We start from the raw sequence: 23,502 nt of genomic DNA on the forward strand, positions 1-23,502 counted from the left end.
AGAAATTTCTTCATTTTTCTAGATTTTTAGCTTTTTTAAATAATAAGTTTTCAGAATATTCTCTAATGATCCCTGGCTATTAATAGAGTCTCTTGTAGCAAAGACTTTTGTTTAACATGGGAAGTAAGTTTTATTGGAGGAAGGGAAGGCAGAGAAGGGAGAATGAGAGAGAGAGACAGACAGACAGACACAGATCTTTTCATCTCTACTTTTGTTGTTTCCTTCTTCTGCTTAGTTCATTTCACAACACCAACTTTTAAATTCATGGTTCTATGTATTATTCTCTTAGTCTCTATTTTCTTCATTTCTACCTCATCTCTATTTCTTGCCATTTTGGTTTGGCTTCTTGCTTTTCTGGGATCTTGAGGTATGCTACTGGATTATTTATTTGAGACCTTACTGATTTTTTTTTTTTTAACATTAGGACTTTGTTAAGCACTATCCTCTTAGAGCTGCCTTAGCTGTATCTCAGAGCTTTAACCAGTGATGCTCTCATTTCCATTTGATTCTAAGAAGTTTTTAGTTTCCTCTGTGACTGTCTCAGTGGCCCCGTATTCATTCAGATGTGTTCATTTGTCGTGTGAATGTATAGTTTCTTTGGTTTCTTTTGTAGTCTGATAAGACATAAGGAGTTATTTCAATTTTTTAATATTTTTTAAAGCTTGCTTTGTAGCCTCAATCTGCTTGATTTTGGAGGTTTTATGAGTCTCTGAGAAGGTTGTATTTCTTATCTTTTGAATGGATCATTCTGAGATAGACCTTCGTTGGGAGAGCAAGGCATCATAGGTGACTGGTGACTCTAGGCCCAACAGATAGACCCTTTAGTTGCTCAGGAGAATTCTGGTGGGCAATGCAGCAATGGACTAGTGATCTTCAGTTCTGAAGTTCTTTCACTTTCTTCGTTGGTGTGGTTCACAGCCTGTCCTTTCCTGGTGGGGCTTTGTTTCAGGAGGACATCCATCTCAGGGAACTGGAAGACAAACACTGGCTCTGCAATGCTGGAGCAGATCGCCATGTCAGACCGGTGAGTGAGCAATGTCTCGCCTGTCCTCATGTAAAGGAAGGCTGTTATCAATAAAGAGGTGTTAGACATAAGCAACATTGGAAGTGAGGGAGGCTCTGTGTAGACTAATAAAATACAGAGGCTCTGGCAGCCAGGGAACAAGATCAGGCAGAGCCAAGTCAAATGCTGTTACAGAGATAAGGATGATGTACCACAGAAAGAAATAGTAGTGTGGGCTGGAAGGCCTTTTAGGTAATGTGAGGGCTTGGGCATTTGGGTGGGTTCAAGAGGTCAGAAAGGGGAGGCACCATAAACAGGCATCATGCCCGATGATGTCGAGGGCAAGAAAGAAGAGGAGGCGAGGGTTGGAAAGGTGAGGCAGCAAGACTTTATGAGAATGTGGGCTTGGTGTGAGCTTAATGTCTTAGCCTCAGGACATCTCCCTGTCCCCTCCAGGTACAAGCTCTGGGTAGATGCCTGCTCTGAGATGTTTGGTGGCCTGGACATCTGTGCAGTCAAAGCTGTACATGGCAAAGATGGGAAAGACTACATTTTTGAGGTAAGTCTGTCCCAAGGAAGACATCAGTATGCAGTAACACCCAGACTGGGACCAGACTCTTGGCTCAAGAGTTATGTGAGAATCCCACATTACATTTATAGTCTTCTAATTATGAAGGTCCAAGATGGCAGGTCTGTATAGCAAGCTTCCTCTCCAAGTGAAGAGCTGTTGGCCAAGTCACACAAAGGGTAATAGATAACACATCTAGTTTCCTGGTTCCATGCCTACTTTGTTATGAGGACATTGTAGTGATTGTAGTATCATTTTTACTCTGAGAAAGCCGCTTTTGAGAATTGTTCAATCATACATAATCAGTTTATTACATGAAGAAATAGAGCCTCTCTACTATGAATATGTACTTAAGGCCTCAGGGTGAATCAGCGTCAACTTGACACCTGAATGCAATGGTTCTTTCTAACATCTCTTAGCCTTAGACATACTGCACTCTGTCTGGTCTCCTAACCCAGCTTTTAAGTCTTTCTGTTAATTTTCCCTGTTAAAGGGAAAGAGGTGTGAATCCCACACTAACCCCTCACTGGGCTCAGTCTTCCTGGGAGTAGAAAAGCTGGTGTTTCCAGAATACTAATGTCAGGAGGCTAACATGTGTTTCAGATTCAAAATATACTCTATAGCCTGCTTATCATGGAACCTTCTAGATAACCATACCACCCTCTCTGGGTAAGCCTGTTTATCCTCTGCTAATGAGAGTTGGACCACAGTCTATGATTCTCCTAAAGCGGGTAGTTCCTAAAGGAAGGAAGCATTTCCCCAGCTGCAGGAAGAATCAAGATCAGTGGTGAGCAGAGAAACTGTCCTGGTCAGGAGCAAGGGCAGAAATCAGGCTGGTTAATGAACAGAATGTGTTTGGGAACAGACTAAAAAGTCAAAGGATGACAACTGCCTGCTCTAAGGCATTCCCTTCCAGGGCTTCCTGCTCCTGTAAACTTCCAGCCCCAGGCCATACCCTCGCCTGCTTTTTTTTTTTTTTTTTTTTTTTTTTTTTTTTTTTTCCCTATTCCCACTCCCAGTAGCCAGCACTCTGAACCTCAGAGCTCTGCTCTGGGTGAACAGAAAGGAAAGGGGTCATGGCAAATGTTTGCACAAGGAGCAAATGGTTCCTGTCTCTGCTGAGGAACACATTCCAGCCAACCAACCCACTTTGCGGGCTTAAATTGCACCCGTTCCCAAAAAGCATAGTGGGCCATTACATTTCCAGACCTTTTCCTTACCTGGGCCACATCTTCTGTTAGGTCATGGACTGTAGCATGCCACTGATTGGGGAACACCAGGTGGAGGACAGACAACTCATCACAGATCTAGTCATCAGCAAGATGAACCAGCTATTGTCCAGGACTCCTGCCCTGTCTCCTCAGAGACCCCTAACCACCCAGCAGCCACAGGTAAGAAACTGCAAAGAGACCCAGTACAGTCACAAACTGTAGCTCGAGGAAGAAGCAGGATCAGTTATCTACAGGCCTAGTGGGATTCAAGGTGTCTTCCTGCTTCCTTTTCTTCCATTCCTTCCTCTCTGGGTTATCTTCAAGTACCCCCTTTAGAGGCCTCCTCTTCAGCAATCTGCATTATCAGCTACAGAACTGTGCAGAGGTAGAGTGCTAGATCTTCACCCTGAACTTGAAGACTCCAGGGAGCTGCATCCCACTTCTTCTGTGACTCAGGGAGTCTGGCTGTGAATAGGTCCCTGAGGGAAGTCTGGGCCCGAGAATTAGTTCACTGTCTCTTCACTGCCATGCCTGCGGCAGCATCTTTCTCAAAAGGCTAGTGGGTTAGAATGAGGGAAAAGTTAGTCCCCAGTTCCCGGGGAGACTGACAGGGCAAAATTCAAATTAGATATCTTCTGTTGTTCCTGTGAGAGAGAAGTGGCCTTCCCCAGTTGATGTGGTACAGGACTCAGCATCCCAGATACAAGCCTACTGTAAAATCCACACAAACTTTTGTAGAACTCTGGACCCAGGAGCTCTACAACAGTCCAAAGGGTGGATAATACTTGGGCCTGAAATTCTGAAGGAGCAAGTGCCCTCCGAGTTTACACTGCACCCACTAGCAAACCATCAGCCTTCCAGAAATCCTTCGGTGAGAAGGAATAAAGGACTGGCAGTTTATACTGGACAAGGAGAACCAGACTAGGTTGTTTATGTTCTGAGCATTGCAGAATCTGTAGATAGAAATGTTGACATTCAGGATAATGAGCCTGAATTGTCAAGAGATCAGCTATTTCAGGCAGTAGTATATATGCCACTTAAGGTAGGTAGAAACATGATGTATAATAAATTTTTTCCCCCAAATTGACTGGCTGTTGTGGTCATTCCAGTGTAATAGCTTTTGTTTTCTAAAATGTTCTTTAGAGCCAGGCCTGGTGGCACACACTTGTAATCACAGCCCTGGAGAGGCAGAGGCAGGCAGATCTCTGTGAGTCCTAGTATTACCTTCCAGTACATAGATTGCCTTGGTATATAGTTAATGATAACCTGTAATCACATTGCAGATTTTATTTCAGCACAGGAAGTCTAATGTACACACTCAATTCATATCCAAGCCATAATATCATCTGTTTTATAAACACTAAATATTTTCAGTTTAAGCATCTTAGCACACCACACTGGAAACCAGGATACTGGGGGGAGGGGAAGGGCAATTCCCTGCTCAGTTATGACAACCTTCTTCTTCCTATACTGTTTTCTCACTTGTAAAGTGGAGTTAAAATAGGTGATTTCTAGATTTTATCTGATTCCAGGGTTACCTGAAGTTAGCCAGACCACAAAGTCTGAGGGCATAGTCCTCCATACTACCATTAATCTATAAGACTGCCTTCACTTCCAACATCAGCTGAAAATTCTGGAATTACAAAGACCACTAGGTTTGACTAGAGCTCTGTAAGAATCATGGAACTCATTGAAAGCTGGTGTACTCATAGTCACTGTGTGTTATAGAAAACGGTTCAGATCAAAACCAAGCCCATGAAGATGCATAGTGATCTTCTGAGAGGATTCTGAACCTGAGAGGGCTCTGAAAGCAAAGCCTCCACTGTCCCTCCTTTCATCTAGGTGTGATAACACCCACAGGAATATCAGCAACCCTAGCAGTCTCCTGAGCTTCACTCTTCAGCTATTGCTGGGGCTTCGTTACCTAACCCTGACTGATCTGACTGAACTGTTTACACATCTGTCCTTCTCTAGATCACAAACTAATACATGTGATCTAAGGGGTCCACCATGAATAACAAAGACACTTTGATCCTTCAGAAAATTACAAGAGTTTAGAGGTTTCTTCCTGGAAGTTGGTTGCAAAAGCCAAACACCCTCCCCGAACTCCCCTCATGGCCCAAGACAGGGTTTCTCTATGTAACAGCCCTGGCTGTCCTGGAACTCACTCTGTATACCAGTCTGGCCTCCAGCTCACAGAGATGCTTCTGTCTCCTGAGTGCTGGGATTAAAGGCATGTACCACCACCCTCCAAGCCTCTCTTAAGGCAAGGCTGAATTCTTTTCTGCACACATGATTCAGTTAATATGAGTTTCCCAAATGCTTCTAGCTCCTCGTGAGCAGTGCTCCGTGTTTTCCCTTGACTAGTGAAGAAGGCCTTATAACCTTACGAATTATGCAGTTGATGAGATGCAGTTCTGCACAAAAGCTGCTTGTGTCCTGACTTAAGTGGTGACTGAATTCCTGACTAAGCAGTTCTTTAGTGATTTGACCTTGGGCTTCCCAGAAGCCAGTGGACACACAGCAACAGTCTGACACCTGGCAAGATTCGGTGATGGCCCTTAAGCCACAACTGTACTTACTGGTCACATTTCCAGATCCTGTTTTGTTTAGATTGAGAAGACATTCATCATTCTAAGCCCAGGCTCACAGAGCAGTCACACCTTCAGACCAGCTGCCTTCTTATTATTGTCCCACACCTCCCTGCCTCCTTCCCTCTGTCCTTCCCTCCGTCCCTCCCTGTACTTTACCCACATGAATCTGTTTCTAATGCCCATTCTCCACCTGTGATCTGGATCCCACCTTTGGCTTTAAAGCATCCCCTCTCTTTTCCCTTATTAGTTTATCCTTTTTCAAATGATCACATCCATATATAAACATTTACCATTAAACAACAAAGAACAGTTGGATGGTGGCACACACCTTTAGTGCCAGCACTCAGAAGGTAGAGGTAGGCAGATCTCTGTGAGTTTGAGGCTAGCCGGGTGTACAGAGTGAGTTCCAGGTAGGCTCCAAAGCTACAGAGAAACCCTGTTTCGAAAAGATAAAGCAAAAACAACAAAAGACCAGTGAACTACCCTTTAATCCCTATTCCCTTCTAGCTACTGCTCAATTTCTCCCCCATTGTTACTCTGTCACCTCTTTATCATACCACATTTTCTCCTCAGTTCACTCCAATCAGCATTCTACCACCACCATTCCACTGAAATTGCCCTTAGCAGAGTCATCTCCATGTCACCAATTCTGATTGTCACGTCTCTTCTTGCTTTGGTTTCACAATAGCATTTGATACAGCTGACTCCTTCAAGACACTCCTTGATAGGCCTCTTCTTTGTCATTCTACCTCAGTGGTTTCTTGTCATGAGAGTGCTTCATCAGAAACAGACAAACATGTTTGTGCATTTCCACAATGTCAGAATTTATTGAGCGGCAATAAATTCACAAGGTGCAATGGAGACCATTTACCATATTATCCCATCTTTTCATGGTAACCTAGCTAAGGCCACACAAGCTCTATCGTTGCAACCTTAAGTACAAATATTAACTCTAAGATTGTACATCAGGAACCATAGTATCTCTCTCTATGTGTGTATGTAGATTAAAGAGTGGTCACAACAGGTTAAAATCAAGAGCTTTTCAGAAGGAGGCTGATAGAAATGTAAATGAAGTCTGTATTGATAAACTGAGGAACCCAAGCCTAGCTGCAGGGAATAAGCTGAAGAAGCAGCTGTCATTTCAGCTACAGGTGTCAGCTGCAGGTCTGAGAGGGGAGTGTGGAGTTGAGTTTAACTGCAGGGGCTAAAGGACAGGCTAGGTCTAGAGGAAGGAATAACCAGAGGGATGAATGGCAGGTCTCAGTCTTATGGGCAGAAGGAAGTTGAATGTGGGGACTGAGTTGAAACTTGAGGATAGTCAGGAATTCTCTGTCTGCTAGCCCTTAGTGTGTCAGGTGACAGGTTAGAGGGGATATTACCATTGCAGTTCTGGGTTTCTACCTCTGGGCCCTTTCTTGTCTGGTGTATCTAATAAGTTCTTAGGCCCAGTTTTGCTGGTGTAATTTAATATACCCCGATAAATTTGTAAGGTGGTACCTTTTTTACTCCAGGAACAAGTCCTTTGTCAGCCTATGCCAAATAGATGGTGCTGTATGTATATGCATCCAAGGACACAGGCTTCCTCCATCTTCAAAATGGAGCCAAAAACTACTCATGAAATGGAGTTCCTCAGGGCAGGGCAACTGTTTTATACAATGTGGAATAAATTAAAACAGGGCAGCATGCCCTTAACATTTCCTTCCCAGCTTTCTTTTCTGACATTCCTCCTTCTGATAAATCTAGAGATGTACCCTGAACTTATAAATTCCCTGGTGAGCTTGACCAGCCTCTGTCTATCCTGCCTTGACCACTCCTTGCCTGTCTGAATATAGCATAGCCAAAGCACAGATCTTGCATTTCTACCAACACCTTATCCCTTCCCTTTGCCTAAATTCCCCAGGCTATTTATATAGGATCTCACCCACCTTTCACCTATATGTTATCCTACATTTTGTGTTCTATGCCATAGCCATGCTTGTCCCAAAGGCCTACATATCTCATTTAGCCTCTTCCTAAAATGTTTTCCTTCCTTTGTTTTTGGCACAGATCACTGGTACAGAAACTTTCACGACAGTCTAACATTTCATCAATCATCCAAAATTGCTACTGCTTAGCAGCTGCTACCTTTCCCTTAAGTTGTGTTTTTTTCACTTCCTATCAGCTAAGGTTGTTTGATTCTTTTTGTTTGTCACTTCTCCTAGAATGTAAATGCTTTGAAAGTTGGAATTTGTTCACCATTTCATCTCAAAATCTTAGCAAAGCCTCCAGACTCTACTATCCATTTAAGATACTCCTGTGGGACTCTATAACTTGGGATACTCTTGGAGAGTTTTGATTTCATATGACTTCATCGATTTAGCAGAGGCCTTTACAAACTAAGAAGCCATGATATCACTTGGCAATATAATTCCATGTACCCATCATCATATATATGGCCAATTATTGAGCTAAATATTATTGTACAACACATTACTGTTTATCATGGGTGTTCTTGAAGGATGTTTGAAAGCAGTCTGACTTGGCTGCAGTCAGTTGTCTCTAGAAAATGTAAAGCACAGTAACAAATATAAATATATTTTTAATATCTCTGCAGTTAGTAACAGTTCTTTACAAATGACAAGGGTACAGTGGGCAAATCACTTCCCTATCATCCTGTTTGGACTTATGTGTCTAGGCCCTAAGGAAGCCTTGGTAGTGTGCAAGCAGAAGAGATAAAAAAAAAAAAAAAAAAAAAAAAAACAAGAAACGGGGTCCCAGCCTCTATGCCATGTCTCCTGCCAAGCCCCTGCCTGTGTCTGTCATGTATGCCATTCCTCAGCCAGGCCATTCTTGTTAGCTTCTTTTATGACCATGGAACCAGGAGCTGAAAGAGAAAAACCCCTGGCTTGCATTATATAGTCCTGTGATATGCTGGTTGCTCAGTAATATAGAAGAGGACCAGGACAGACTTGTGGCAAGCTTGTCCATCCCTCTTTCTCTGTCCATCCCTGTTCTGTCACTAGAGCATTCCTTCCTATGATTAAAGATTACCTAGAGGGAGGGAGGAGAGGACGATGAGTAGTGGGTATACTTTGCTTTTCTGTAAACCTGCCCCTTACCTGGAGTGGATTAGACATGGAAAACATAAGCTAGCTAACTGCTGTGCATCCTTCTAGGAATCAAGGAGGAATTGACCACATCACCCAAAGCAGAGAGGTGAATAACAAAACTTGATTTGGCTGTCAATAGCTTAGTCTCACCCTGGCTGGACTGTTGACCTCCAGGCTACTCCAGGCAACTAAACCTCTACGCTGGGTATGCTGTTCTCAGGGTGGCAGTGACACCTGGTGGCCAACAATTGCAGAGCCTCTGTGGTCTGCACTTAAGAGCCTCTTTCCCTATTACCCTGGCTCTCCCATCCCCCAAACACACTCAGTCTTTGAGAGTAGAAAATTGCTCACTGCTTCATCTCTAGGGCTTAGGAGAAATCTAGTATCTAGGGCCACTGAATGTGTCAAGAAATCCCTGAGAAGTGTGGGGTGTGTCATCAGGATCCGAGACAGGCCCGAAAGTAGGGCTCTGCAAGAGAGCAAGAGCTGCTTTCCAGACCCCCAGAAACAAGAGACCTGAAGGTGGCCAGAGCCTTCAGATCTCATCAAGAGACATGGCTTGGGTTGTGTTTGTTTTCACATCTCTTTATATTGCTCTCACACTTTTTATTTTCCTGTAAAATCTTCCAGAGATAAAAGACCAAATGATAACACAGGGATTTCAGATGCTGATGAGTGAAACAGAGCCTGGTCTTTCTGCAGTGTCCCTTGGTTATGCATTTGGCCAGCTCCCTATTTGGCTTGTGGGTAAAACCCATAGAGAACTAGTTTAACACTAGCCCTTGGAAGCAGTGATGTGCATTTGGTCCCTGGGATAAGATGAGGCTTTTTCTTTCTTCTCCCTGAGCTAATCGCATTACCCATTGAATGTTGCTTCTTGTCCGAAGCAACAGGATGGATTCTAACTGAGTGTGATCAGAGGAGAGACCAGGATGTCAGAAGCCCATCTAAGCTATGGACAAAAGTAGAAGGATTGTGCAGAGGATGTGGTTCAGTTGGTAGAGTACTTGTACCACATGCACAGAGCCCTAGACCAATCCCCAGTACAGGAATAAACCAGGTGTAGTGGCACAATCCCAGCATTCTTATGGTGGAGGCTGAAGAATCAAAGCCAAGGTCATCCTTGGCTACACAGCAGGTTTGATGCTAGCTTGGGATACATGGGACCCTGTCTCAAACAAAACAAAACAAGTTAAAGAAACTGCAGTTGGCTGCCAGCTGTTTCCAGAAGCTGATGACTCAATGTCTTCAGCTTTCTGATGCCATCACGGATTAGAAATGGTCCCAGAGGCAAATCTGCTGGAAGACAGGCTTTGGCCTTGAAAAGGAATCAACTCACCTATACTGAGAGCAGAAACTGTTGCTCTTGACTGTCACATCAATGTTCAGACCTCAGCAGGATAAGCTGCTTATTAGGGAGGGCAGTGAAAGGGCGGTTGGGAGCTGATGGAGCAGGTCCATCTCAGAAGCTTCCAGAGCCAGAGAGTTGTGTTCCAGGTTGCATGCAACCAGCAGACCTGGGGAGAGTAGTAGGAAGAGTTCAGAACGAAAGGACTGAGGGGCTGGGAGATGGCTCTGTGGTTAAGAGCACTGGCTGCTATTGTAGGACCCTGGTTCAGTTACTAGCTAACATCTGTATACTAGAAGATAGTGACACTTCTCTCTGACCTCTGTGGGCATCACACACACACACACACACACACACACACACACACACACACACACACAGTTCCTATACATACATGTAGGCAAACACTCATGCACATAAAATATAATAAATTTTCCTGTGAGCCCAGGACTGTGAAGGGATCTCTTCACCCTGAGCAGTGCAGCCCACTTAGAGAGGGGTACAACTCTCCCTCAGACCCCACATTGGGGCTGTTTCACTTTTTCTAAGAGGTAAAGTTAGGACAAACCAAAGCCTTCCTGCTTCCCACAGCAAGACTGGATTCAGAAAGCATGTTCCCCAGTGAGTAGAAGCTGGAACTCAAGGAGGTTGGGGGCAGGTTCAGATAAAGCCACCAGTGACTAGATCCCTTAACGAACTATTAAGAGAAACCGGCTATTTTGGGACTGTCTTTACTTTCAGGGACATCTTTAATCACTCGAAACTGACATTCTGACCCAGGGTGACCTGATCCTCAGAGCCCCCATAGGACTTGTGGCCCCTATGGACCATTTCTGGTGTCCTCAGGTTATGGGAGGACCACAATCCAGGCAATGGTCTTTGCCCAAAGAGTGGTTCCCCCAGGAGGGGAGGGGCAACAGCTTATCCCTGGCTACCTTTTATATCCTTGTAGAGGAAGGAAGGGGGGCAGTGGCAACTGAAAGGGTGAGTCCGGAAAGGTCTCAAGGTGCTGAAAACATACCGTCCCCTTTGCTCTACAACCTCCTGACCACATTCCTTCCTGCTGCTTCATTCTCCCTGGGGTACTGGACCGGGGAAGCGAGGCCTGGGGGAGCTGATCAGAATAGTTCTGTAGCGTGGCCAGTAAGGAGCTTAGCCTGGCCCCTTTCCTGGGGCCAGACCCTGGGACCCTTTCCCAATTTCCTGTCTCATATATGCTGAGCAAGCATAGGCCTTCCTCCTGGTGGGGGCAGCTGGTGTTAAGCCAACAATTTTCAAAAGTTGAGTCACTCAATGTCTTTCCTTCCTCAGCTTTCCATCCTGTTGGGGCCTCACTCAGGAGCTCCTCTGCCAGAGTGTCTGACAAAAGCTACAGGATGGAAAATTAGAGGTGCCTTTAGCAAAACTCCATAGATCCTCAGTTGTGGGCTTGGTTTCTCTCCCAGGCCATTGGTTCCCTCTCTGCTCACCTCAGGAACCATTTACTCTTCCTAATCTGACATTTTTGCAACTGAGTGTATCTTTCCTAAACTAAGGCATTGATACAGAGGGAAGGCATGGTCTAACACAATGCAGAAGCCGCCATGTAAGAACTACTGTGCCCAAGATGTCAGGAAGCTAGCCAGCAATATCTTCTCCACTGATGCATGATGTTCTCACACCCAGTCTTATTTAAATAAAGGCAATTTATGTTGACTTATCATTCACTGCCTAGGACTTCACAGTTTATAAAGCTCATCTGTTGTTTTTAACACTCCAAACGCTTATGTGAGATATTGGGCTAGTGATTCTGTGTTTGTTCACGTATCAGGAAAGACAATGAAGATGATTACCCTGAGTCACCTGGCTGCTAAGGAGAGCTGGATCTAGCCCCCCAGCTCTAGAGGCTCTGTGTAATACTATATACCGTGGCTTTCCTATGTGCCTGTGAAAACATGGGGCAAGGAAAGAAAGAGAAACCTGGGCATTTGTGGTACTGTGTGAGGAAACTTGCTCTTCTGCCTGATATCTAACTGCTCAGCCTGTCAGCTTAGGCTTCACCAGCTGCTTCTTGGGATGTTCATCTGTCCTACCCCCTGTTTCCCTTGATTGCTAAAGCCCCATAGGCCCAGCAGCAGAGTAGGATACTAGCCCAGTTAGCCTCTATGGGCAGCAGCACACTCTTCCCAAGTACCTCCAAGCCTGTGCCTGTAGGACATCTCTGTTCGGGCCCAGTGGCCCTGGGGCTTTTCTCGCCTCAAGACTGTACTGCTAAGAAGGGCTTATCTCTTACCTCAGCCGTCCAAAAAGCCGGGGAAAAAATGCACAAATAATTAGTGGGAGCCTGGAGCCAGAAGAGCCAGCAGAAGTCATCTGCCTGTGACGACTTGTGTCCCCTGTACTGTATCTCTGGCCAGAGTTTTTCTGGGTGCTGGTTGAAGAGCTCATGGAGGGAAAGTCGCCATCACCTAGGCTACCCTTGACATGATTCACTCTGAACACTGGTACTACCAGGGCCACACCATTTAATTCTGTAACCAAACCATTTGAGGAAATTGAGATTCAGATATGAAGTAACTTGTCAAAAGTCACAGTCTCTCAAACTCTTATCTCTTCACAGACCCTGACAGTGCACCCCTTCAGAGAGGTGCCCAGAAGTGGCGACAATGCTTTCTGGTGAGGCTTGACCAAGCAAGAAGGCAATGGATCTGTCTCTCTCCCTTACTAAGACACACATGCATCTTCTGCCACATTGGTTTTGTTGGTGGCCTTAGACAGACACCGTCCAGCAGTAATACCCTAAGTCCAGCGTTTTGTGGGGGCTTTGTCCCTGCTGTCCTTTCTATGCACATCTGGTCACAGGGGCTGGAGTAAACATTCTTACCTGTTTGAGTCAACCAGCTTCCTGAGAGCAACTCGGCCTCTCAGGCTGACCATGAGTTCCTGCCTTGGGCTGGCTATAGGCCAAATTTTGGCAGTGACGCCGGAGTGGCCAGACTTCTGTGGAATTCAGCATCCCAGGAGGCTCTTGGTGACTGGAGACAGATCCCGTGGTAGCCAAACCCCATAGGGAATAAGCCCTGGCCTTTAGCAGACAGCAGGCTTGTGGGAGGAGCCAGAGTGTCTCAGCCTGGCAAGGGACAGTCCTAAGGGACTGTCCTCCTGGCCTCCCTCAGTCCCTGAGAAGTCCTCAGTCCACAACCTCAATGGAACCAGGGACTGGAGAAGCTCTTTAGGCGCCATCAAGGGTGGTCAAGGCGCATTCCCAGGCTCTAGCCCTGAGGACTGTCTCTGCAACCTCTTCTCCCAAAGCTTTGGGAGGGCACTTTGGGTTTCATTTTACCCTTGAATGTCTCACATGTATATTTCTGTGGCTGAGGAGAGATTGAATCAGCCTGCATGGTGAGTGCCTTCTGTGAGGCCTGAGGGAGAAAATTGGCAAGAACTAGTCTAGAAGCTCCCCAGGCTCGACTTGTGCTGCTTTATGCCTGAGTATGTGTCTTGGATAATGAGAGGCCATGACACTGAACATATGGCCTAGAAAAGAGACTAAACAATAAGGTTTAGATCAGAAGGCAAGGTACTTTTAGGATATGTAGGGAGCTGAAGGCTAGAAAGGTTGATTCCAACAGAGCTGAAGCAAGGGGGAATGTTAATAAAGCAGTATCTGTCTATATCCAGCCATTGTTAGGGATAAGGGAGAGACCACATAAAGGATCCATGTACCAGGCACACAGTAAACATTAAAGAAATTTCATATGTAAACTGAGAGAAACTAAGTGGCACAACTAGGGAGAGATTTTAAAAAGGTAACAGTGGCCATTAAGAAGAATGATTAGAGAGATGAGTTGAGAGGATTAGGAAATTATAGTGTAAGCAAAAACTGATAAATACTTGACCAAAGATGGTAAATGGAGGATGGTACCAGAGGGAAGAGCCTGATGGATGGGTGGTCACCAGCTCACTTAATGGGTGTGTGTATGTCTCAGAGTCAGGGCTCAGCACAGGTCTCCCACAACCAGCTAGAGAGCTTGGAAGAAAGGGACAGAAACGCTGGTTTCTGTGGTGGCATTGAAGGTGGTTGACAGATAAGATGGGCTTCTCTGCTGAGGGGTGCTGAAGACACTACGAAGGTCATGCCTGTCACTGTACAAAATCCTACACAGTTGGAAATGATGTCATCTTTGAAATAGAGATCCTGGGAAGGGAACACTTCTACTTCCAGGGGAGGAGCTGGTAACTGGCCATAGGAAGCTGGAAGAGAGAAAGGGCCCGGGGAAGTGGGAAGCAGGGGGAGAAACTGTACCAATGTGGGATAAGGCTTGGGGGCCTTATCTCCAGGGGTGAGGGGCAATGAGAGGGAAGTGAGAGACAGCTTGAAGGTACATTTAGCCCACTTCTCAGCCCTGGGTGGGGAGGTCCACTCTGACATCACCATCGGCCCACTTGGCACACCTTGGCTTTAGAGAGTGTTTCCGGTGCACTCAAGACAAGCTCCAAACGTGCCTGAAACACAAGTGTGAGACAAACTAAGTCACATGCATCTTTGATCCTGTTAGGACATAATCAGAATCACAGCTGGGAGGGGAGGAAGCGTGGGAGTGGAGCCGTGTCGTCGGGCAGACTATAATTCTGTAGTTAGAGACAGCAAAACAACTTGGCCTTGAGCACTTTACCAGTATTAGCATCTTACCTTTCTGGGTAAGAAGGTTCTGAGAAACAAACAGCAGTTCCCTCCTTCAGGTCCCTCCCCCAAACAGTGGATCAGACCCCTAGTTAGCCCCCAAACTGAACCCACCCTACAGTTCATCCCGATTAGACAGAAGACACATCTAAGCTCACACATCTACCCCACCCTACCCCAGATATGGCCCCTCCCCTAGAGACACATGCAGCCAAGTTGCTTTCCTATCAGAATCTGGTCCTGTAAATTCATAGTGAACCTGGATGTCAGGCTGTGTGGTGTGAGAACTAAGTACAGACTTAAAGTTCCAGATAAAGTATGTCTACAGTGAGCAAAATCAAACAGGATTGAGGAGGTCTTAGGCTTCCATCGGTAATTCCAAGCCCCACACTGCCTACTCCTTAACCAGCAACAGTCCAGAGGCTGGGGGTTCTTGGAGGTCTGAGAGTCAGGACTTCCTGAGCTGACCCAGGACCTCAGTGCGGCCTTGCCTCTGCACTTGTCCTTGGCATTTGCCTGTAACTTTGTTTTTATCTCTTGTGGCTTTTGTTTTTGTTTTTGTTTTCCAGAGTGGAGCACTTAAGGAACCGGACTCCAGCAAGACCCCACCTCAGCGGCCACCCCCCCAAGGTTGTTTACAGTATATTCTCGACTGTAATGGCATTGCAGTAGGTCCAAAACAAGTCCAAGCTTCTTAAAGTGATCAGTAGTTAATTTTTCAAAGCAGATAATTTAAGCCAAAAATAAAAAGAAGAGAAAATAAATAAATAAATAAAAGGAAGGCGGGAGGGGCGGCAGACCCTCAGATGGTGCCGCTGCTGTGTCCTCTCAGTGCTGACTGGACCGTTTCTCCTATGCAGTGTCAGCTCCTCGTCTGGTTGTTTACCTGTCGCTGTTTGTGCTTGTAATGCTTTTACGTTTTCTGTATAACTTGTGGTTCCAGGGCTGTTTGTCAACAGTGTACACAAGATTCGTGCCTCTCAAGTCCAGTGCGACTGTCTTCTGGGTGGTTTGACAGTGTTTTTAAAAGCATCCCATAGTGAGGGGTGAGATCTGTGCACGAGGTGGATGGGGAGAAACAGCCACCACAAACAGACAGCCAGGCTTCTCTCCTCCTCCCCCAGGCTCGAACTCATCTCCTCCCACTTACCTCCACAAGTGCTTGGGATCTTCAGTGAACTGTGTCTTACTTCTTCCCTGCATGACTAGGGTAAATAGATAGCGCTTCTAAGAGATTTTCAAGGTTTACTTTTCATAGTTCCATCCGTTGAATTTGAAGGCATCCATCTTTTTCTCCATCTGCTACAATCTGGTGTAGTTTGAGTTTGTGTGAATAAGCTGGCTGTGCCTGTAGAGCTCTTGTGTTTTTAGTGATGAAATACAAAGAACCAGCTGCTTCCAGGAATGTGTTCTATATTTTATATACCCGTGTTCCCTTCATTTTGATTATTAACTAGCTACAAGGTTAAAAAATAATAATAATAAGGGGCCGCCAATGTGCAATATCAAGTGGCATCATCTGTTCTGTGTGTTGATTCTCAGTGCCTGCAGTTGTTTCTTGGTTGTTGCTGTTTCTAAACTGGCCATGTATGCTTCTGTGGAGCTGAGGCTGCTGTGTATTCCTCAAAGCTTGGACTGTGAACAGAGCTGATTACTCAGCAGTGTTGAACAGTATGGGTGGGGGATGATTGACAGTCTGAGGAGAAGGAGTTCAATCCCCAGGCTTCCTAACAGGAGACCAAATCAGATATGTTTCCTGTCACCTGAGTGAGCACTCTACCTACATAGTACTGGGCTTGACCATTTTAGTTCTCAGCCTTGGCCTCTTTGGAGAACCAAAACCAGGGAGCTTTCTGGAAAAATCTGGCGTAGATGTTGGTGTGAGTTTGTTGGACAGATGCTCCTCCATACCTTGGAGAACCATTGACAGCGTGTCTGTCCTTCCTTCTGACAAGGAGCCTTGGGCAGATGATGTAGTTGTTAATTAAGCCAGAATTCGGGGTGGGGGTGGGGTCAGTGCCTCATCTTGCCATCTGTGAGCAGGGCTAGGAATGGGTTCCACGTGGCCTTCTCTAGTCCCGTAGCCTGTATGGGAGCGTATGTCAGCAGTCTGCCTTTTAGAAGAGATGCTTCTGGCTCTACTTACTTTCTCCACCTTTTTGGTGACATGATCAGGTACTGGGCTACCAGGTCTAAGGAGTGAGCAATGTTGGTTGTATGTAACTGAGTCAAGGGTCACATGCCCTGGTTTCTCCTTGGTTTCTGGAAAATTCCAAGGCTCTACAAAAATGTGTATAGTGAGAATGTTGTCATCTGTGACCCTTCCCTTAGATAAAGATGGTAGTCAATCACTTGTAAATATATACATATATGCATATAGGCACTTCCAGGTGGATTAAGATTCAGGCCCTTGAGCACCTCCTAGTCTAAAGAAATGTTCACAGAGAGTAAAGGAAAGTTTCCCAGAATGGAGGGATACATTTTTTGTTTTTAGCTTTTTTTGTTTTTGTTTTTTGTCCAAGTGGTGAGCTGATGGTGATGTTGCTTCTCTGCATGTTATCAGTGTGTTACATCCAGGTGCTTTTCATGTGACATTTGTGAGCCATACAAAGTTGCCATTTGAATTCAGTCAGGCTACAGGGCGGTGTCAGCCAAGGCCTCTCAGGTGGGGGTTAGATGCTGATCACAGCTCCCACTGCCACACGCAAGCAGACAGCATCACCTGACTATCACGTGCCCTCAGGCAGCATGCTAAGGGACAACTCTGTGGCCGGGGGGCACTTTTGTCACAGTGTAGGGTTTCTGTTCAGGTGTTCTGTTCCCATTTCTTCTCCCGTGTTGTCCCCTCCCCCGTTTTTGTACTGATCTGGCTGGGAGGTCCTCAGCCAATACTGGAAGTGTGATGAAGCGCCCTCTTTTGTGATTCTCTTGTACAGCTCAATGTGCAATAAAGGAAAAGTTATATCTGTCTTCAGTGTTAAGTTGTAAAGTTTCTGGCTATTCGATTACCTCACTCAGGTTTGTGATACAAGAGGCTGAGCTATCGACCTGAAAGAAATGCTGATACTAAGGAAGTAATAGTCCTGGCGTCAGACTTCAGGGGACAGAAGCTGGTTGACATGAAATAATTGGCTGGTCGTGTAGTTACCTGATGTGGCTTTGAACTCCTTATACGTGCAGAATTCCACATGTTTTACATATGTAATTTTTTATGCATAACATACCCAGCTATTAATTGGTGACTGATGATAAAGGGGAGCCCATGCCACATAGAAGGGAAATGAGCAGTAACCCTGGGTGTGCAGTAGCATAGACACACTTCTGCCTCTGAAGAGGACATAGGAGTGTTCTGGTTTCTAGGAAACAGGCCAGCCAGTCTTAGCTGTGGCAAGCCCATAAGTGTAAACTCTGGGATTGAGGCAAGAAACTGGATTTTCCAGGACAACTAGGAATCATTTTCATTAGTCAGTGTGTGCCCATGGGGTCATCTCTTGACTTCAAAGATGTGAAGATCCCCTTCTGAAAAGTATGAACTGATCCCACACTTTCTGTCCTTCCCTTAGACAAAGGAGGGCTTTTTCCCCCCCTCTCTCTCAACAGACCATCTATCTGATGGTTCTGTGTCTCATGTTGGGTAAAAGGTATGGTGTTATTAAGGGGGCTGTTTGCCAGATGGTGCCCACAACATCCCTGGGGGAGCTTGGGGTTTGAATGTCTGGAGAATTTCCCCACACACCTGAGCAGTTTGTTATTCTGGGGCCCCTGAGGATGGCACTCAGGTACAGAGGGCCTGGGAAGAAAGGATTGATCCTGGTCGTGGGAGTTAATGCGCCAGTGAAGCCCAGGTGGGATGGGTGTGGCAATCAGACACCTGCAGGCTTGGAGCAGGATGAAGGCAGCTCCATGGAAACAATGTCAGTCACTGATGAGCTTAAGGCACAGAATCATTTCTGAACAACTTTCTTGTCCGCTATCGTCTTTGAAACAACTACTATCTGTAAACGGTAATTGTAGGACTTTTAAATGTTTTATGGTCGGAGAAACTAAGGCCCAGAGAAGCTTGGCATCTTGCTAGGGGTAGTGTCACTGGTAAAGTATGTAAGTGTTCTGATTCTAGTGTTTGTCCCCTGCTCTCTCCTGCATCTTCTGTGTATATTAGAGCGGGGTGACTTCTTCCTGGGGACCTCTAGGAAGCAGAACGGAGTCCCTCTGGTCTGAAGGCCTTCTGTAAGGGAGCTTCTCTCTGTGGGGCTTCCCAGTCCTCTGTCTTCTTCCCTGCCCTTCGGCCTTCTGCTGTGACTAAGTTGCTGAGGCTCTGAGGAGCATCGAACAGTGATGATGTCTTGACTGAGGACTCCCTTTCCAGCCCTCAGAGCCTTGGGTAGCTTATCCTTTTAGCAATGACCTAACTACACCATTTGAGATAATAGATTCTACTAAGGGAACCCTTTGAGATGGTTAAATTATGAAGTTTTTCTTGTACTGAACCTAGGGGGCCCTGGGCAACCCCAAGGAATGCAGCCCCCAGGCAAGGTGCTGCCTCCGCGTCGGCTCCCCTCGGGACCATCACTGCCATCTTCTTCCTCTTCCTCCTCCTCTTCTTCTTCCTCTTCCTCGGCTCCTCAGAGGCCGGGAGGCCCCACCACCACCCACGGAGATGCATCCTGCAGCAGCACCTCCCTGGCAGAGGCCCCACCGCCCCAGGCTGCTGCACCACAGAAGCCCCAGGCTCACCCACAGCTCAAGTAAGATAACCCAGCAGTTCCTTACCCCTTTCCTGTCCCTCCTTGTGGGCAGCGGGTCTCTGACCTGCAACAGAACCACCTTCAGGTTGTCACAGATAGTGGGTGATTTGGGGGAGAGGTTGGTGGTGGTGATAGTTGTGGGTGTTTGGTTTGTTTGGGTTTTGTTGTTGTTGTTGTTGTTTTGTGTTTCTTTGCTGTGTGGAAGAAGAATGCCCAGAGTGATTGGGAGGAGAAAAAAGAGGAAATTCAATTTTGCCCCAGGTTGAGCGCAATGCTCTCACCCACTGCTTTCTTCCTAAGGAATTGCAGCAGGAACTGATCCACCTCTGTCTGGCCTTGTGCTAACTTGGGGCTCCCACTCTTTTTTTCCATGTGCATGCCTCCTGAGCTTAAAAACAAACAAAAAAAGAACCTTAGTCTTTCCGACTTCTGACTCAAAGGTATGCAATCAGCAAGGCTGCCCAAAAGTAAAGGGAGAAATAGTTAACTCCATCACAACTTTTACCTTCAGCTGTCTGGAGGAAGTGTAGGTAACAAAAGTGGCACCCAGGCGTTCAAAAAAGATCCTTCCTCCTTGGTACCCTCATTCTCAATGGTCAACCTAGAGGTCCCTGCACACTGTTGTTCTGCTGCATAGAGAACTGTACTGAGGGTTAGGAAGCAGTAGTTCTATCCTTGGGAGGGTGTCCCCAGTGCAGTCTGCTCCACCAACTCCCCAGAGCCACACATGCTAGTTTTAATATCCCTATGCAGACTCCTGGCAGAGATATCAGTGGCTCCAGGGACACTGGAGAAGTGGTTCTCAGCCTGTGGGACACAACCTTATGGGAGTCAAATGACCCTTTCACAGGTGTCACCTAAGACTATCAGAAAACACATATATTTATTTGCATTATGATTTATAGCAGTAGCAAAATTATAGTTATGAAGTAGCAATGAAAATTTATATTTGGGTATCACTACAACATGAGAAACTGTATTAAAGGGTCAAAGCATTAGGAAGGGTAAGAACCAGTGCTCTAAAGTGATAGGTATTAGTGAATCTTAGAAAGAGAGAGAGATGGAGTGGGGGGGGGGTGAACTTTCAGAGTCCAGGTGAGCACCTGGGGTTGTGCACTAGAAGAAAACTTTGCTCAGAACCACCAATTAGTGGCAGAGTTAGGGTTGGGGCCTGAGTGACCAAATGCTTACTTCTCTGGGTCTTCTAGTAATACACATTGAAGAGGCATGGCTATCCTTGTTCTTCAGCTCAAGCTAGTAATACCTCTTATATCCAGCTTGCTGTGCCACCTCCTCAGTTCAGCAGTTTGTCCTTGCTGACTGGGATCATCATAGCTGCCCTGGTCCCAATATAAAAGCGAACCTCTGGTTTGTCATCGCCTTGGGGCTAAAGCTGAGGAGCAGAGCCAGCCATTGGTGATGAGCTGGAGGCTTTGTACCTGGTGCCCTCTGCTTACGCATGCAGAAGTCTCCTTCCCCAGAGGCCAGCATGCTAGGGCTTGTCACCAGCCCTAATGAAAGGCAGGACACCTGTCCACAGTCCCTGTGGGAGGAGAGAATGACACACAGGTGGGATTTTCCTGGATGCATTTAGAGAGGGATGGAGGTCCCAGAGGAGTCCTAGAGCCAGAAAGACCCAGTGGGAGTCAAGAGACAAGCCAGGTCGCTGAGGAAGCCAAAACCTCATGTTTTCTCCTGCACTGTGGTGTTGGCTTCCCCCAGCCTCTGGCCTTCACAGTTTTTCTTTCTGAATCCTTGCTATGAAAAGATAAGTTCCTAAAGAGAGAAAGATAGAGAGAGTAGGGATAGTTGGGTTTTTTTCATTATCATATTGCTTAATAATCGTGGCCCAATAAAGTGTCTTTTTTACTCCTATATACCTGAATCCTTCAAACCTCATATCAAGGTTCCTCTGAGGAAGGCTACAGGGGTGACTGTGACCACAGTAAGTACAGGGACATGGAGCTAGAGATGTAGCTGGATCAGTAGAATACTTGCCTAGCATGCACAGAGCCCTGGGTTTGATTCCCAGCCCTGCATAAAACATGGTGTGACAGTACATGCCAATCATCAAACACTTAGGAGATAGGAACGCAAGAGGATACTCAACTACACAGGGAGTTCAAGGTCAGCCTAAGCTACATGAGATTCTATCTTAAAAAAATAATAATAAATGTAAGTCCAGGGAAATGGAGGCGTTAGACTTTATGGATCAAGCTGAAGACATTAGACTTTGTGGATCAAGCTCAAATAAGAGAAATAGGAGGAACCAAGAGGACCCAGAGGTCATCATTCTACCAAAATCTTCATGCCATACATGATAAGCCAGGGTCAGAGTGACACATGCTTGCCTGAAGCCAGACATGACTTTGTGGCAGAATCAAGTCTCTGAAGTTGAGTCCATCTTGGAAGTTGATGAAAAAGAGAGGCCAGGAGCCCACAAGTGCTAGTGTCTTCTTTTACCAAAGGGAGAGGGTATGAGATGCCTAGACCCATACTCAGAAGCTGGGGACAGAGCCTTTGAGTCACCTTCTCTTCCTGTTGCCTCTGGCACTTTTGCCCTTCTCTTTGGCCCCCACACTGCTCCCATCCCGTTTCAGCAGTATTGAAGGTGAGGAATAGTCAAGGGCTTCCTAGTGCCTGGTACAGCCCTCCCAGCCACCTCCTGCTACCCTGTTCTCCCTGGGGAGGGAGTGGGGAATTCTTGTTGTGCACCCTCCCATCTCAGCCCTTCGCAGCCTCACTAGGAACACCCTCCTCATGTTCTCTCTGGTTTTTATCTTCAAGCAAGTCGCAGTCCCTGACAAATGCGTTCAGCTTCTCTGAGTCCTCCTTCTTCCGGTCTTCAGCCAATGAGGATGAAGCTAAAGCGGAGACCATCCGGAGCTTGAGGAAGTCCTTTGCCAGCCTCTTTTCAGATTAGCTCTTCAGATACACGAGGGCGAGGGCGCCGGCCCAACCAGGAAAGGCATCTAAGACATTCACCAACAACAGTCCGCCACGTTTGGTGGCGATGTCCCATGACTTGACATGTGTGGTCCCTTCTTCTGTTCCTTTGTGCTCAGTAATTCGTGCAGCCCAGAAAATGACCAGGTGACAGCCTCAGGGCAGGTGCCTACCCTGAGAGGGACTGACAGGAGAGGAAAGGGCTGTTTCCCTGTAGTCTTAAGAGCTTTATCCTGAAGTCATTGTTGTGAATTTAGTGGCCTTATTGTGACCGAGCCATTGTGTCTTACTCTTCCCTGTGAAGCCAGGAAGGCTCCTGGCAGTTCAACCCTGCTCAGATGCAGAGCTCAGCATGTCCTTGTAGTCAGTGCTACCCGTGGGAAGAATGTACTGTTGGCTCCGAGTTTTAGAAACTTTCCCCAAAGCTGGGTGTCCTGTGGCACCTGTTGAAAGCACACTCACCTGACCCTGCGCTCCCTAGACTGCTGTGGTAGTGATGTTCTCATGTCTGTTGAATCAAGAGAACCAGGACTGCAGTGTCTCTTTTCTCCCCTCCGGAGAACAGCTCTGTTGTGTGAGCTGCAGTAACCTTGGCCTCCCAAAGCTGCACTGTAGAAGTGAATGCATGATGCTATGATAGCAGTGCACCAGCCCTTGTGTTCCTCACCTAACGAATGTCAAGACCTTGGTGTAATAAAAGCAGCAGCATTAACTGGCATTTGATTCAGCCCTGAGGTTCCCCTGTCTAGGTTGAGCACATACACGGGGGTGGGGGGTGGGGTGGGGTATGGGGGGAACATGGGGGGGGATGCAGGTGCAATTATAGGTAAGGAGTGAAAAGTCCAGGACTGTAAAACTGCTGTTGAGTGTGTTTGAGGCTGCAAGTGTCTGTGTTGAGAATGTGTCCGTACTTTAAGTCACACACTGACAATCCTGACAGCACCCCAGTGGATCCGTCTCCTCTAGAGCTGCTGACTTACGGTCAAGAGCTTGGCATTTCTACCCATTTGATTCAATTCACAGACTCTAATCTACATAACACCCCTACTTGCATATCAGCCAAGTTAGACCCACTCTCCCAACTTTCATCAGTATCCTCAGCTAAAGTTCACAGGGTAGGGCCAGCAGAACAGAAGCAACTGGCTCTGGTGAATGTGGGCCCATAGCTGTATCTCAGGAGGCCTGAAGGACTGCTCCTGGGGTGGGCTCTGAGTGATTGTACTCTGACATACTCATGATTCTCTGAGGGTGTTTCCAAGGACTACCAATGCTCTGAAGATAAATTCCACATTTACATATGTTTAAGAAAAAAAATCAGTGTGTTAGCATTTTAGC

The 23,502-nt window shown here is 46.3% G+C and overlaps 1 protein-coding gene across 1 annotated transcript in view; it reads left to right on the forward strand.

Annotated features, from left to right (window-relative positions):
* Syn2 (synapsin II) overlaps positions 1–22,167 on the forward strand; it is a 146,155-nt gene extending 123,988 nt beyond the window's left edge. Inside the window, exons 8-13 of the mRNA XM_051203816.1 lie at positions 950–1,024; positions 1,460–1,562; positions 2,813–2,962; positions 15,046–15,106; positions 18,969–19,221; positions 22,009–22,167. Of these exons, the coding sequence (XP_051059773.1) occupies positions 950–1,024; positions 1,460–1,562; positions 2,813–2,962; positions 15,046–15,106; positions 18,969–19,221; positions 22,009–22,144 (778 nt within the window). The 3' untranslated portion in view covers positions 22,145–22,167. The remainder of the gene's footprint in view (positions 1–949; positions 1,025–1,459; positions 1,563–2,812; positions 2,963–15,045; positions 15,107–18,968; positions 19,222–22,008) is intronic.
* Positions 22,168–23,502: the final 1,335 nt, after the last annotated feature.

The sequence above is a fragment of the Phodopus roborovskii genome, unplaced genomic scaffold (assembly GCF_943737965.1).
Source record: "Phodopus roborovskii unplaced genomic scaffold, PHOROB, whole genome shotgun sequence".
Classification (NCBI taxonomy): domain Eukaryota; kingdom Metazoa; phylum Chordata; class Mammalia; order Rodentia; family Cricetidae; genus Phodopus; species Phodopus roborovskii.